Source organism: Talpa europaea, assembly GCF_964194135.1.
Source record: "Talpa europaea genome assembly, chromosome: 15".
Taxonomy (NCBI): Eukaryota; Metazoa; Chordata; class Mammalia; order Eulipotyphla; family Talpidae; genus Talpa; species Talpa europaea.
Genome location: NC_140083.1, coordinates 78,242,513 through 78,259,908, shown reverse-complemented (window position 1 = coordinate 78,259,908; position 17,396 = coordinate 78,242,513). Strand labels below are relative to the sequence as shown.

At 43.7% G+C, this 17,396-nt stretch overlaps 1 protein-coding gene across 1 annotated transcript in view; it reads right to left on the bottom strand.

Moving 5' to 3' along the window:
* The window catches only part of SLC4A8 (solute carrier family 4 member 8), a gene marked incomplete at its 3' end in the record, with an annotated part of 57,409 nt that extends 40,396 nt beyond the window's left edge, over positions 1–17,013 (bottom strand). The window contains exons 1-2 of the mRNA XM_084256129.1: positions 16,966–17,013; positions 4,773–4,854 (exon numbers count right to left, since the gene is read on the bottom strand). Coding sequence (XP_084112255.1) covers positions 4,773–4,854; positions 16,966–17,010 — 127 coding nt within the window. The 5' untranslated portion in view covers positions 17,011–17,013. The remainder of the gene's footprint in view (positions 1–4,772; positions 4,855–16,965) is intronic.
* Positions 17,014–17,396: the final 383 nt, after the last annotated feature.

Sequence of the window (17,396 nt, the reverse complement as noted above, 5' to 3'; positions counted from 1 at the left end):
CACCGCTTGGGTCCAAAACTCAACACCATCATTCAGAGCTATGTGACCTGGAACAGGTTATCTTAGCGCTCTATGACTGACTTTAAAAAGGATACCGAAAGCTTATTACCTACATTCAGGGAGCAATAAACCACAGTGTAAAGTGTTTAACACAAATCCTGGAATAAATACTCGTAGCCAGCACATTCTAGGATCAGTTTCCATTACTTTTTTCCTACACTGTAGCATACACAATGTAAACTGGTAAAAAGGGCCTAGTTGCAATCATAAGGAGCCTGAAGCCAGGCTCATAGGGAGAGATAGCGAATTTTGTACAAAAATAGGGGCGCATGAGAGACTAAACAATGCAGCAGCATTCCTTCTCTAGCCCCCCACTTCCTAGGCTGCTCATCTCCTCCTGGCTTCACTTGCCCTCTGGGCAAGACTGGCGCCCAGAATCCGCAGTTTCAGGGATACTCCCCCACCTCTAAGGCACAGAGCCCTTGGCTTCCCCATTTCTGCCCAGCTCCTGCTGCCCGGCATGCTAGATCTCAGGTCAGCGCCCCACAATTTCCACCACAAAAGCTGATTTAACTTCACTGTCTTCAAATTCACAACCTTACCCCTATTTCCTCCCTCTGAGCAGATGACGTCACTTCATAGTTGACCGAAAAGACTTGGACCCACCACCTCAGCCTGGCTCGCTTTCTCCCCTGCTTCTCCTGCCAGGCTAATAAGCCTCCCCTCCCACCCCTCTAGAGTCCTTCTCCACCAGTTATCCCATCCGTCCTTCCCTCCCATCCCTCCCAGGTTTCTCCTGACCACAGCCATGCTCAGTCTTGCTCACCTTGAGAAGAATCTTTCCCAATGCAATGCTATTCTCCCAGGTTTCCACCTCGTCCTTTTCTCTTCATCAAACCACTCTCAAAAATAGTCCACTGACCTTCCTCCCTTTCCTCGCAGCTCCTGTTCCAGGCCTCTGCAGGCAGCTGCTCTCTGCTGAAACTGCCCTCATGAGGGACACCAAAGGCCCTTTATCACCAAATTTCTATCATCTCATGTTTCTCAGTTCAACTCAAAAGACTTCACTGAAAGCTCACCAGGAACCTGGCGGTATCTAAATTCTTGGATCACTCCCTCTCCTCAGTGTTCTGGGCTACCTTAGCTCCTGCACCAAAGCTCCCCCTGGCTCACGAGTGCTTTTTTCCCTACCCCATCCGTCATCCACCAAAGGAAGGCACAAGGATTTTCAACCTTGCCCCTTTTCATCTCTTTTTAATAATATCCACTATCCTGATTTCAAAGTTCACTGCTACAAACTACCCTCAAGTCTTTATCTACAGTGATTCAAAATATCCCAAAGTAAACCACCATCTTCCATCTCAAATCAGGTTGATATTCATTTCTTTTCTTCCACATTTCTGTTCACGGCATCATTCTCTCAACTTTCCAGGCTTTAAACCTCAGAGTTACCTTAGATTTGCACCACTGCTCCTTAGTCCTCAGTGTTATATCCTCTAGATTAGGGGAGTCAAGCCTTTCCCCCCCACTTTGACAACAGCAGAGGACTCCTTCCTGCTTGCCATACCAATTCAGCCCTATCAACTAATTCCCCTGAAGCACTCCCCCAATCACAGCTCACTGCTCTGCAGTCAGGACCCTTCATGTTCTAGGGCACTCAGGCCCCAGCAAATTAAAAATTAAAAAGGAAAATAAAAGGAAAGGCCTCTAAAATATCTGAGTTATCAGCAGAAGAGAACTGGAAATCCTATACACACCGCACCATGTGAGGAAAACATCTAGAAATGTACACCTTGTGAATCTATCCCAGCAACACAACCTTAGTTTGACTCCATCTCCTCTTCGTGGTCTTGACTGACTGTAGCCACCATTATCTGACAGTCTTTCTTCTACCTGAGCCAAACTGCTATTCCACAAATGAGCCAGTGCTTTCTAGACATGGACTTGGCTCACTCTTTCAAGATTCATTATAAATGCACCTTCCTTCTTGGTGGTATTGCTGATCTCCCCAACCAAGAAGTGCCCCTCCTTCCTCCAAGAACCCTTGGCAAGCATTCTCCTATGCACTTGTTTTGTGCCTCACATTCAAATTAAACAACTCTTGGTCTTATATCCCACTGTTCATCTGCAAAACTCCTCAAGGTACCAGGTCAGACCTTCTTCCTCTCAGAATCCATCACATAACAAACCACAGAGTCTTTTCCATGGTCATTGCTCCACGAATATCCAGACCTCTCAGGGCCTCCTCAGAAGCACACAACCTGACTTGAGAGGATACGGATCTGAAAGGGGCCACAAAAAGAGCATGTGCCGAAATGAATGCGTTTAGGGCAAATGAAGCCATCAGCAGGCATGAGAGGGTCTGAGCCAACCTAAGAATGGAAAGCTTACTTCAGGAAGGCTTCCTGGATTAGGGGGCTTTAGGGAAAGAGTTACTGATTCTTCATTTTCTTCTCTGTCCAGCAACGGGAATCCTAACTGTGCTTGACTTCTTTGGCGATTCTTTGATAGTTCTCTCTACTTCCAAATGGGGATGAAATGCCTGCGGGTGCTGCTCTAATACCCCTTTCACTGTATTTCCTTCTCTTCTTTTGTCTTCCCCTCTCCCAGAGGTTTGTCAGAGTGTTAAGAGGTAGGAGGACAAAACATTTGGTATCTGGTAGAATCACACCTCTCATCCTTCTCCTAAAGACAGTCCTATGTTGACTTGTGCACAGCTCAGGACATTTTTGACAGGCAGATTTCTGAACACAATGTTCTCATTTTGCAATTTCATTGAAACAGAATAATGCCAAAAGAGGTCATCTGCTAAGATGTCGAATACCAGACCTCTGACATTATCAGTGAAAGTATGACATGATCAGTAAAGTATGAAAATGAATAAATTGAATACCATCTTCATAAAATACCATCCATTAACTAATGATGCTCCACTATAGTGTGTTAATGAGATCCCTACAGCACAGCAGTGAGACCAGCCCAGGTGACACTGGCAGCAGCCAAGTCCTATCCCAAGGGTGATTTCCACAGCAAATGGAAAGTACATACAGAATAGATACTATCATCTTAAGAAGATGCTCTTACTACAAATTACTCAACTGACCTCTGTGGATTTAACCCAGTCTTCAGGATCCAAGAGAGCTTACCCAGGTTCATTATCCTACTCCCAAGCAGATAAGAATGTTCATAAATGGTTACCTCTTGCTAAGGGCAGAGGTCTAGTGGGGCCAGACAGTAAACGAAAAGCAACAATGCTCTCATATTGCAATGAAAGGGTAGGAAGGCAAGAGGATTATCAGGGCAGAAGGGGTGAAGCAATATGTAAAATGTTTATATGCTGGAGCAGATGTTAAGGTTGGGTGGGTAGTGCTGGGTACTGTCCACCCTCACAAGCAGCGTGCTAGAGTGCAAAGAACAGAATTCCATTTTACTCCCACCTACTATGAGGCTACGTGACCCAGAACAGTTCCCTACATGTAAAATAGAGATGACAACTACCTGCCTGGGCTGCTGTGAACACAAAAACACAATTTTGTATGAAGGGTTCAATCAAATTAACGTACAGGGTGTTCAACAAATAGCCTCCCACCTCCCCACACATTCCTTCTCCTATTTTCTACCAAATGCTGAAATCCACATTGGCTCTTCTTCCATCTAGTCAGAATAACTTGGAAAACTTGACCTTGATATAGCTGAAATCCACTGACCTCCACAGAGCCACCCACATAAGTTCTCATGGTAACAAACCCAGAGGCTGATTCAGCCTCTACAGCTTTCACTCTTCATTTCCAAAGGACAAGTTTTCTCTGGGGATTGTACAACTTTGATGGAAAAAACATCACTGGAACAAGCAGTACAGAGAGAACATTTCACATGCTGTCTCAGTCACTAGAAAGTTGCTGCATCATAGCCTTCAACATTGCAGGAGATGCTGCGGAGATTTCAACAAAGGCCTTTGCGCCAAATGTGGGTTCTTATTAAATCTGCACAAAAATAAACCTTTCTCTAACAAAATAAACCTTTCTCTAACTAAGTGCTACCCCTAATCAGCAAAATAGGCCCCATAAGAAAAAGGGAAATGAAATAGAGGGACCCCACACAACGGTCATGCAGGGAGCTAGGAATGGGGAAGCAGAGAAAGGAGGAAGAGCCTCAATAAGGTAAACCAGACAGCAGGTCAATTAAATTGTCTCTCCTTTCTTTCCACTTCAGTTGGGTTTTACACAACTCTGTGCAGGGAACACACAGAATGTGCTACCGGGGTGTACACGTGCTCCGTTTTCTTGTTCAAATGGAAACAGGAGGCAGAAATGGGTATAGTTAGATCAAGGATGGGGTAAAAACAGGGTCTTATAGCCAAACTGAGTTTTAAAAACTATTTATATTATGTTTTGTTTTAAAAGTATTTTATATACTTATATTTCCAGGTAGTTGTCAAGAATCAACTGAGCTGAGTACGTCACATCCGCACGTGTAGATCATTTATGAATACAGATTATTTATTCATATTTATATCGGACTTTACAGTACTCAAATCACAATCTCACCTGCTATTATAGCCTAATAATCAGACAGGCGTTATTATCCCTACTTTTATTCAACAGACAAGGACATTGAGGCTAAAGAAAATTAGGTGACCCCCCCACCCCCCATCCCAGTCTTACTGCTAGTGAGAAAGTTTGGACTTAAGCCCAGGTCTCCTGATGGCAAAGCTGTTCCCACCACACTTTCTTATTAATCCCAACCCCCCCCAGAAGAACAGCAGCTCGTACCTTCCAACTCTTCTTTCTCATAGTGAATGTTGAGAATTGTACTGGTCCCACCCTGATCCACCACAGCTTCTTCATCTGGTCTCTGTTGAAAGATAACTAGGTGGTCACAACAATGCACATACATTCATTCCAACATCCATTCAAGCACTCTCTAATGTCAGACCTGTTATGTAACACTTGGGGGAAATGCATATTTTACATACATTTTTAACCTGAATCTCACACTAACTTTGAGACACAGATATGGCATTTTGTAAATGAGCAGCCTGAAACTCAGAGCACATTATTATTGCCCAAGGCCACAAACATGGTGAAAGACAGAGCACCAGGAATTATCACCGCAGGTCCCACACCTTTTCCATCACCACAGCTGTAGAGCATGCCGGCATTGTGGAAGTGGTCATGAGGAGATTCAACAAGTTTCTGAGGCAACTTGAATACAGAAACTTTTAGGGAAGTGGATGAAAGAGTCAAGTGCCTATTTATAGTATTTTATTGATGAATTCACTGTTATGGACATATTTAAGATTGCTTATTATTATGCAATACCATGGGACATCTCTAAGATATAATGTAAAATTTAAAAAGCAAAGGAGATAAAACAGTATAATTTGCTAACTTTATGTAAGAAAGGGGTTTGGAATAGGTACATGCACTTATACTTAAAAGCATATGAAGAAAGGACCTCCCCCGTGGTGCAGCGGTTGAGCACTGGGTTGCGAGGCTGCCCGCTGCCTCTGCAGCGCCGGTTCGATCCCCGGCTGCCGGGTGAGGGTCCCACATGGCACGCAGACCTCTCCTGCCGCCCGCTGCTCCCCTCAGCAGTGTATTTCATCACTCTGCCTGTTCTGCTCCCCGCTCTGGCTCTGGTGAATTCTCTCACCCTCCCACGCTTCTGACTGTACCCAGTGCTTGTATGAATGAATAAAATAAATCTTTAAAAAAAAATAAATCCTCAAATCATTGAGAATTTCATTATTAAAAAAAAAAAGCGTATAAGGAGATAATAAGCCATAAAAGGATTTTTAAAAATAGTTGACAGGTGAGGAGGAAGGGAAAAGGGAAAGGGAGACAAATATTGAAACCAAACCTCTTTGAAAATACCTTATTTTGTAAATATTTTACATATTTTTTTTAAAAAATAAAAATTTGAAAAGTAATTCCCAGAAATCAGAAACAAAATGAAGACAATGTCAAACTAGTTATATGGCATAACTATTCCAACAGAAATTATTCCAAATAAGTCTAAAACATAATAAATGAACTGAGTATCCTTGGTAGCTTTTTTCCTACAGCAAAAAGAATTTTGAAAGATCTTAAACTGCTTTTTATCATATTGTTGGTTGGTGTAATTATTCTCAGATTGATGTACATTGTGAAATAAAACAAAAAGTAATTATGTAAACTTCTCCTGTCACTTCCAAGGTAACTGAAAACTGGGATTCTCAGAAGGGGTGAAAGATATATAGATGTAAAACAGAAGTTCAGTAACCATGATATATTCTTGTCATTAGTTGTTTTTAAATGTGAATTTTCTAGTTTTGTGTTCTCAAAAGGCTCAGAAAAAAATGCATTATCTTTAGCAACAAGATTATGGTCTCTTAAAATATGATTTTCTACTTAAAAGGTACTCAAAGACAAGTAGGGTTACATCAAAGGGACTCAGGAGCCAGCTTAAAGAGGTTCTTTGCTAAAAGCAAGACAACCTGAGCATCAATAAGGGAATGGGGCCTCCCTGGCGGTACGGGCAGTTGAGCGCAGTGCTGTGAAGCTGTCCGCAGCCTCTGCAGTATGGGTTCGATCCTGGCCAGTGGGGGAGATACCCACATGGCGTGGCAGACCTCTCCTGTCTCACCCATTGCTCCCCTCAGCAGTGTATTTCAGTCAATCTGCCTGTTCTCTTCCCCGCTCTGTCTCTGGTGAATCCTCTCACCCTCCAGAACATCTGACCTATACCCCAGTTCTTGTATAAATAAATAAGTCTTTTTTAAAAAATAGGGGAATGACAGCAACACTGAATATATCAGATATGTTAAAATCCATGAGTTCACAATGTCACTTTAAAAATTAACTAATTGATCACCCTTGGAGAATAATGTTAATAAACCAACTTGTTATTCCAAAAACTGGTAAAATTTTATCCTGGCATTCCTATACAAATTAACTGCATTATAGAGTAGTAGCATAGAGTAGATGAAAGAAGTTTCTCATTACAGAAAATAAGTGAAAAAGGGGTGTGAGAATTAGAACAGCACCATTTTACAATCTCTGATGGATTGCACTGATTTTAAAGTCACTAACAGCACAAAAAGAGAGACAGCTAGACACACTGTGTCTCCTAGTGGCAGACCATATCACCATCCATGAAGCAATCTCATAAATAAGTGGTCCCTGAATCTGATCAAGTTCCTAAATCCAAATACCAGTTTACTGAAAATATAGTGAATACAATTTACTGGAAAAAACAGTTCCCTAAAAAACAATACCACAGGAATACAACCAGCAATATCCAGGTTATAGGAAACTCTATAAAACAAATCCTCTAAAGCCCCCTCCTTGCCTTTGATTTAAATAATTGCAAGAAAGAGACAGAGAGAAGAGGGTGAAACCAGTAGATTAAAAGAGACAATGAAGAAATCACAATGTATGAACTTTACTTGAATCCTGATTTTAAAAAACTGAAAAAAATTAAGTTATTAAAATATTTTTTTAAAGTGTTGACATTTGAGACAATTGAAAATTTGGATATTGACTAGATCTTTCATGATATTAAAGAAACTATTTTCTCTCAGGTAGTAGTGTGCTTTTTAAAAAGAGTATCTTTTGGTTAAACATACTGAAATATTTATATATGAATCTGAAAATTACATATATGTAAAATAATACATTAACTTAGAATGATTACTTTTTCTCAAAATTTATAATATGTTATCTGAATTTTCAAATGCATTTCTAATATCAGTGACTTCCTCCTCATTGATGACTAGAGGTGTTTTGAGTCAATTCTGCAGAGTATATAAGCTTCACTCCCATCTAAGTTGTAAAGAGTCTCTGATAAAATATTTCCTTTTTTTTAAATTTATTTTTGCAGAGAACTGGGGTGTAGGCCAGAGATGCCAGGGTGTGTGTGTGTTGGGGGGGGGGCAGTGAGACAATTCACCAGAGACAGAGTGGGGAGCAGAACATGCAGAATGACTGAAATATGCTGCTAAGAGGAACAGCGGGTGGGACATGAGAGGTCTGCTGCGCCATGTGGGTTAGTTCCCTGGCCGGGTCGAACTAAGCATAGTAGTGATAGCACTGCGACTTAACCCCCACTGATAAAGTATTTTCTGAGGGGTAACTTTTAGGTAGAAAAACTTGCCTTGGGCCTCCCTGGTGGCGCAGCCTCTGCAGCGCCGATTCCCAGCCAGCCAGGGAATCGAACCAGCAGTATATTTCAGTAGATCCACCTGTTCTGTTTCCCACTGTCTTTGGGGAATCCTCTCAGCCCCCGTGCCTCTGGCCTGTACCCCAGTTCTTGTATAAAAATAAATAAATCTTCAAAAAAAAAACTTGCCTTTATTTTAGATTTATTTTATGTTCTTTCAGAGACTAATATAGTAGCTTGCTTTTTTTATTTTAAGATTTATTTTTTTTTATTTATACAATACCTGGGGTACAGGCCAGAGGTGCAGGAGGGTGAAAGGATTCACCAGAAACTGAGCGGGGAACAGAACAGGCAGATGGACTGAAAACACTGCTGAGGGGAGCAGCAGGCGCGACAGGAGAGGTCTGCCACACCATGTGGGAATCTCCCTGGCCGGCCGGGAATCGAACCCATGCTGCAGAAGCTGAAGACAGCTTCACAGTGCTGCGCTCAACCCGCTGCGCCACCGGGGAGGCCCAATTTTAAGAAACTTGTACTCCTATTAAGTTCTAGGAGAATGGGTACTACTCTTTATATTCACCATTGTGAACCTAGTACAATGTCCAGTATGTACTAACTACCCAATATACTGTGGTGAATGAATATGTAATGGTTTTCTGAATTCTTTATCATAGATCATATGTTTTCTTATAAAGCCTCATACATATTCACACAAAAATTATTTACATAGGAATATATGAATACCTATGTACTATGCACCAAAAACAATGGGAATTTAATGTATTTTAATATAATTTGTATATTATATACACACAATAGTGAAAAGTATTCATATATGCATGTGAATGTATATATGAATAATTTTACATATTGGTTTCCCCACAGGTTCGTAATATCCAAAGGACAGGAACTAATTACAATGCTTAGTACTGTCCACAGACACCTGACAGAGCATAGGTCACACAGGAATCTGGAGGAAGGCCAGGACAGAGAGAATAACTGATTTCTTGACTCTAAGACTAGAAAAGCACAATATGAAGAAAAAGTCTATCATCTAAGAATACTGGTTAAAAAAAAAAAAAGGAGAGATTGGGGTCAAAATAAGGGGGTTGCAATTGTATGGGGAATATAAAAAATTAAAATTAAAAAATTGACTTGCTTATTTCCATAATTTAATAGGTTAATCATAATCTAAATTCACTGAATGATATTCAGCCCTTCCTTCTGTCTTGCCAAGGAAAACAGAGCCACTGTCCAAACACTACTGTTCAAAATATTTGAAAGGTCAGGCTTGAATATCAGTGTGTGGACCCTGTCGGATCTGGGTTCAAACAAGCCAGCTATCAAAAAAAAAATATTGGGCGCTCGCAGGAAAGAAAACATCTAAATGGATATTTGATTATAAAAGGAATTACTGTTAACTTTTAAGTACAGTAATCACATTGTAATGTGTTGGTTAGATCATTTTAAAAAGAATCTTTAATCTTCAGTGAAGTTTCCACTGATGATGTGATATCTGTGATTTGGGGACTGAGAAGAGCCACAGAGAAGAAACGAGGTAAGTTGTGCTTCCATTGTTGAAACCAGGCCATGTGTACACGACGACTGATTTTATAAGATTCTCTAGTTTGGCATATATTTGAAATGTTTCATAAATTTTGAGTACATATAAAGTTTGTTTAAGATCATTTAAAAAACAAAAATGAAAAGTCTCACTGGTCTATGCTTACTGCAGATTCCTCACCAATTGGCTATCACTTCTTCCAACACCATCATTATTTATAGCAGGGAAGATTTCATAACCACGAATTTCCAGGGTTCATATGAATGGACTCCAGAGGATGACGTGTGAGTGTACAATTTTCAACATTCACCAGATTCTTAGAGGAGTTTGTGACTCAGAAAGATTAGACACATGAGAACCACATTATAGAAGTTTAGGAGAAAAAGGAAAGTTTGTAGTGGGGGAGGGATAGTGAGTGTGTGTTTGTGTGTGGGGTGTGGGACTAAGGTGAACTAGAGAAAAGGTTCTAAATCTCCTCTTTTCTGTACTTTTTCCTAGCCCACTGACAATGGCACACTACATGAATATGAACTGACCTGGATGCCTGCCTCAAGGACTAGATAAGATAAAAAAAAGCAGGGGTTACATACACATTGAAACAATGAAATTGCAAGGCATTTTAAGAGATAAAACATTATTAAGAGCCTTGAAAAATGAATAAATTATAGTTTAGTAGCAGACCAGATTCTCACTTCCAGTTAATGGACAAATTAGAAGGCAAGGGCAGGTGTGAGTCTTACACAAAGGCCCTGGCTCCTGCAAGAGGCCAGAAGCCCTCTCTCTCACACACCTCCCTGCTGCTCCCCTCCAGCTACCAAACATCTCTGTAGCCTTTCCCGTCATCAGTCTCAGATCTTTCACCCTTAAAGACCCCTTTCACCTTTCGCCCTAAGGATTCAATCTTTTCAGAGACTGTATATCTCTTATACAAAATTAAATATTTAAATTAAAAAAAGAGATTATATATCTCTGAAAACAAAATAAGTGTTCATTGAGTTCTGATACACTTAATCATTTGAAAATCAACAAATAATAGAAATGACTCCCAGATTTTTAATCAGCTGAATTAATACAAATATTTATTGAGCACTCACTTCATTTAATCCTCACAACAGTCTTAAGTCAAGCCTAAGAAAGATCCACAAGAGCTAAGAGGATAGGGATAACTCCAATTCAAGTCTCTCTGTATTCCTTGCATTAATATTATCCACTAATGTTATCAAAAGCAAATACTCTGGTCATTCAAGAGAATTGCGGTCACCTAATCATGATTAATGTCCCCCATGAGAACAGCTTATGAGCTACATTATCACCTTCTGAAATCCTTAGTGCTCCACGACCTTGTACTTCAAACTGCCCCTTTACTGACCAGACTTCCAATAATTATCCATCTCCTATTCACTTCCATCTTCCTCTTCATAAAACTAAGCCTATGAATTCTGGCCCATTGTGAACCCTGTCACTGAATCTGATCCACAGACCCCCAACTTTCTGATGCCCTCAATTCACTTCCTCACTGAATGCAGATGTCCTAGAGCTAGAGAAAAAAATGGTTCCACAAGGACATGTACAGTTGCTCCAGACCTTTCTCAGTGGCATGAGCCTGACTACCCATGAACCTGACTACCCATGAGCTTGACTGCCCATGAGCTTCCTATTCTGACTCTTCAGCAGTTTGCTAGGGGCCCAAATTCCAAAGTGACTCTGGCTTCAGAGATTCTTTTCTTGAACCCTACTTGGGGTTCAGTATAATATACTGTGGTAGACAGAATAAGGGCCCTTAAAAGATATGCACATACTAATCCCTAGGACCTCACATAGCAATGGGGAATTAAGGCTACATATGGAAGGAGGTTGCTATTATCTGACCTTAAGATGAGGAGGTTATCCTGGGTTATCTGGTGGGTTTCATATAATCACAGGATGCCTAAAAGTGGCTTAGGGAGGCAGAAGAAAAGAGTCAGAGAACTATGTGATGACAAAAGCAGGATCTAAAGATGCTATGTTGCTGGTTTTCAAGATGGAGGACAAGAACCAAGAGCCAAGGAGTTCAGGCAGCCTGTAGACGCTGAAGAAGTCAAGGAAATAGATTCTCTCTTAGAGCCTTGAAGAAGGAATCACTGTTCCACCAACACTCTGATTTTAGCCCAGTGAGCCCTGTGTTGTACTCCTGAACTATAAGATAATCAATACGTGTTGTTTTAAGCCACCAAACTTGTGGTAATTTGTTATGGCAACAACAGAAATGAATACATATATTATGACTCCCTAACTACCAAGACCAGGGTAAACGTGTTACTCCCTTATGAGCAACAACCACCCTCTCTACTATCTAAGATATTTTGCAGTTACCTAGCAGCACTTTTAGAATAAACACAGTTGCTAGTCTGGGTCCTGATTACTAAAGTGACAGGACTGACTGGGGGCCCTGTCTGCCCTGCCAAGGCAAACCATGAGCTAAGTACAGTAGTTAAAGAAAATAAAATTTGTTGAAGGAACATTGCACCATAACATGATATAAGTTTCGATTTACAAATTTTGAAGCACGTAAACTTGCAACCTGAATTCTTCACCAGATTGCCTCAATTCTCTGCTTGGCAGGACAGTCCATGCCCCTCCTGTTAAGGTCCCCCACGAGAGCTGGTAAAGCCAGGAAGAGAGAAGGCTCACAGGTTCCCCAACTCCCAGACAGGGAAAGGACACCGAGTGTGGCCTGGGAGAGTGTGGAGTGTGGGCTGCACACCACAATGCAGTGAGAAGAGAAACCAGTGACGGTTGATACTGCTGTTCAAAAACATTTAGCACATATTTACTCACTGCTCAGCGTAAAACAGACTGCTACCTGCAGAAAAGTCATCTACAGAGCCTCCCCTACACTTACTTGCAGGAAATATTTGCTGAGCACCAACAGGTGCCACCGTCATTGGGTACCAGCATCCAGATCGCTTGTCTTAAAGTATTTCAGGTCCCCCAGAAGACATGGAGTGTGACTTTCCTCCCAATTATCACCCATTTATCAGGGTTTGTTATTCTGAAGATTTCTGCAAAATTTTCCACTCTAAGCAGGCCTGATTTACATAAAAATCTTGGTAATTGCCCAAATTCACCTGCTCCCCCACTACCCCCGCCACTTTCACCTCCCTGAACTTCCCTGTAGCTCCTAGCACCCCTGGGCTCAAGTGTACACTGTTTCAACTTCTCCGGCTGTCTCCTCTAGTACTTCTTCCTGCTCAATTCTGAAAATATTGCTCCGGATCTACAAGATGTTCCAGCTCCATTGCAAACCTGGGGGGCTCCCCCCAAAGTCTGCAGATCTTTCCTTCCAATGCATTTCAATAGCTTCCAGAGAGCTCATAGAAATCCAACAATGCAGGCCTTCATTAACTCATCCTGAATAATTACACCAATGACCTCCTAGCTGGCCTCTTTCATTCTAGTCTGTTAGGATTTGAACACATCTTTGTGTACCTTGCCACACATATCTTCCCAAACACCATTAAGTGCTGCCCTCCAAGTCAGGCACTGATCTAAGGTGTCAAAAACAAACTATAGCAATGCAGTGTGATTAAATACTTTGGAGAGAGGCAGCTCTGTTACTCATTAGAAGTTTCTTCACTTCTCCACATCTTGGATTCCTTATTTGGAAAACAGTAATAAGAGGAACACGTAACTCTCAAAGTTATTGAGAGAATTAAAAGAAATGATGCATACAAGCACCTAGCACAGTGCCTGGCACATAACAAGCACTCAACAAAATTTAAATTTACGTAAGAAACAACAACAATGCATTTTCAGCAGCAGAGATGAACATTCCAGAAATATGAAGTAGGGGAAGTAACAGCACTTGGGAGTGATATGACCAGAGAATAATAAATGATGAAGCTGGTCTGTGGCAGTTCAAACGAAATATTCTTTTTTTAGGCACAAGTGCCACATGTCCTAGGCAGAGGGACAAGGGTCCTGAAGCATGAATGAGAGGTGAAGGGAGATACCGTCCAGCTGGAACGCCCAAGCACAAGCACAGCCACACTGAGGGAGAGCGTCCGTGTGCTCCAGCAATGGCCATCTGTTGCTCTGTGCTAACCCTGACTAGACCACGAGAGCCTCAAGGAGGGGCACACTGGCTTTGGATATCAAGGAGTCGCTCATTTACTCGCGCAGTTGAGCACCAATTTTACACCAAGCACTGTGCCATATGGCCTCATGAAACTTCTATTTGAAAAGAAAATAAAACAAGAACACTTCAGCTAAGACATATGTGCTATTAAGAAAAAAAAAAAGAAAACCAGGATTGTATGAAAGAGAGTAACTGGGTGTGGAAGCCATGGAAAGCCACTCTGAGGAGATGACATTTGGAATGAGTTAGTGGAGGTCTGGGTTAGAAGAATGTCCCAGCAGAGAGGACAAGCTTCCTGTAGCATGAAGGAGTAAACCATAATGGAGAAAAAGAAAGAAAACCGGGGCCTCCCTGGTGGTGCAAAGGATTGAGATGCAGCACAATGAAGCTACCCATAGTCACTGCAGCACGAGTTCGATCCCCGGCCAGGGAGGTGACCCACATGGCACAGCAGACCTCTCCTGTCCCCCCACTGCTCCCCTCAGCAGTGTATTTCAGTAGATCCACCTGTTCTGCTCCCCACTCTGTCTCTGGTGATTCCTCTCACCCCCCGCATCTCTGGCCTATACCCCAGCTCTTGTACGCATAAATAAATAAATCTTTTTTTTAAAAAAAAAGAAAGAAAACCAGTGCCAGGGTGCATGGTGAGAAAGAGTGGAGAACAAGCAGTCAAGGCAGGTGGGCAAGGCCCTGATCACACTGAAGTTTGGTAGGCCATGACAAAAAGTTTGGATTTTATTCTAAAATGCGCTGGGACGCAACCGAAGAGTTTCCAGATAGGATAGGACATGATCTGATTTGCATTTTTAAAAGCTCCCTCAGGCTCTGTATAGAAAATGGACTGTAGAAGGGCAAAAGAAATAGCAGGGGAAACCTATAGGAAGCTAGTGCATTAGACCAAACGAGAAAAAACAGCATAGACATTTGGAATTTAGATGCAATGCCAGGAATCTGTTTACATCAAGCTACACAATCTCCTCGCTTTGCAACGTCCGTCTCCCCTCAGCAACCTAGCTGGCATATAACAGACTTAGCTGGTGATTTTCAATTGTTTAGCTGTCTCCCCCAAATCATCCCATTTCCATCCCTCCTCCTTATGAGGCCCTACTCCTAATCAATTCCTTTTCCTCTCCTCATACCACCTCCCATAAAAGTTTCTTGAACTAGATGTAAAGGAGAGAATTATTTCCCAAAAGCATTCAGGAATTACCAGTCTTGCAAACCACTAATAGAAGCCTCGGGGTTCTTGTGATCTTGACAATACAATCGGCACACGGCACACACTCTGCATGTTAAGGACCGTCTCCTCACATTTGTTCCAGTCTGTTCTCCCACTGCAGCCAAAGAAATCTTTTCAACAGGAAAATTTGATCATGATCTCATTGGCTCTCTCCCTATCCTCCTCCACCCCTTCCCTTCTCCTTCTCCTGCTTAAGTCCCTTCAGTCTCTTCCCTTTGTTGCTCAGTAAACACCAGCTTCTCAGCATGGCCTTCAAAGGCCCCATGAGTTAGTATGACCACCAGAGTCAGTCTCAGACCATAATTTTCTCTGCTTCTAGCCACAGGGGCCTTCTGTCAGGTCTTGCAACCAGATGTACCTCTCTTCTGCCACAGGACTTCTGCATATGCTGTTCTCTTTACTCCCCCTCTTTGCTCAGTTGACACTCTTTAGATCTTTGCCCAAATTTTCTTCTTTAGCAAAATCCCTGATCTGAGACTAAGAGTGAAAGCACTGGCATGCATACTCATAGTACTGCCCAGCTTTCTTTTCAAGCACATATCACAACTGACAATAACAATTTATTTGTGTGATCATTTGATTAAAAATAGTAATTTAGACACACACACTAAATGGGGAGCTCCCAGAAGGCAAAAACATCGCCTATTTTTGTTCATCATTATATCCCAAACACAGACTGAGTACACTTAGTAGGCCTTAGGAAGAACAGACATGCAAAGATATTCTAAAATTTTAGACATGGTTCTTTTTTAATGGAGCAAGCAAGAAGGAATTGTGGAGCTCCCAGTAGCAAACTGGGGGAAGAGAATCAGTGTCACTACCCATTTGGGTCCAAACTCAGGAATGTGTTCTCCGCCTCCTTATAGAAACCACTCCTGACATCAGCGTAGACTTGTTTCCAAGACCTGTCATCCTCCCTATGAAGCTCTATCATTCTCTTCGCAGCCATTTACTTCAAAGCAGAGCAGGAACTATGCCACCTGACTGCATGGGAAAGGGGGAGTGAGAATTCAACCAGCTGCCCCTCACACGCTGGGTGTCACACAATAAATATTCTTTCCGAAGTCCTTTCACAAACACCATCTTACTCAGTTCTCAAAACAACCCTATCAGGTAAGCCATACAGATGGTGTCACTCCCATATCACTGCCAGGGAAACTGAGGTTCAAAGAGACAAGTGACTTACTCAAGGTCATGAAACCCAGGAGATGGATGCAGGACTTGAACTTAAAAACTCTGACATCTAGTCCAATGCTTGTCCCTATGTCAGCCACCCCAGCGACTGGGTTGTCCCTGAAACCCATTTCTTGGCTGCCTTAAATAAACACCTGTTCCTGACCCCTCAAACATTTCCTGAGTCCATTTCCATTTCCCTGCCCAGGACTAGCCTGACGTCTGTGCAGTGGTGCGCAGGGGGGGCCACAAAGCTGAGCACCCCACCTGGGGTCCGGTCCCAGCCTCCAGTCCTTCCAGCTCTTCCTCTGAGTCACCGAAGAATCAGAAACCCCCAGAAACAAAAACACAAAGAGGAAACCTGCCCCATCAGGGCAAGGCTCCTGCCCATCTTCCCCCCGCATCCAGCAAGACACAGCGAGGCCAGAGACCAGGCCCCCCACCCCCAACCGCGAGGGCCCCAGAGAGGTCCCCGCCCGCGGCCGTCAGGGCGCCCCAACAACGCAGGGGATGCGGCAGCGACCTGCGGGCTCGCGGGCTCCGCCCAAGGTCAACCCCGCACAGCCCCGGCGCGATCCCCGAGCGCCCGAAGCGCCCCCTGGCGTCCGGGGCCGGCCTGCGGGGCCCTCGGGGAGCGGCGCGCGGCGCCCCGACTCCGGGGCCGGGGAGGAGGCGGTGGGCCGCGGCCGGAGGCTGCGCCCCGGGGTGGGGCGGGAGGCGGGGCCCTACCTGATAGCTGAGGACGCCGTCGGGCTCGCTGCCCCCCGCCCGCATGGCGGAGCCGAGCTGGGGCTCCCCGCGAGCCCAGGCCGAGCGTCTGCCGCCCGCGCGCCCCGCTGGGGTCAGAGCGAGCAGCCCCGGCCGCGACCCCCGCCCCGCAGCCAACGGTCACCCATCGAGCGCCGCCGCCTCCATGGCCACCGGCCCGCGAGCGTCGTCGCAGCCAATCAACGCGCCGCCCGGGCAGCCAATCAGCGCGCGGAGCACGGGAGGACGCGGTCCGGCGGTACCCGGGCTACCGCGCAAGGCGGGGTGGGGGAGCCGCGAGCCGGCCGCTCCCGGGCCGGTTGCCGTGGAAACCGCCTCCCGCCCTCAGGGGCCTCTGGACTTGAAGGTCCTTCCAACTGCTGGCTAGACATTGAAAATCCTGCTTCTGTGTG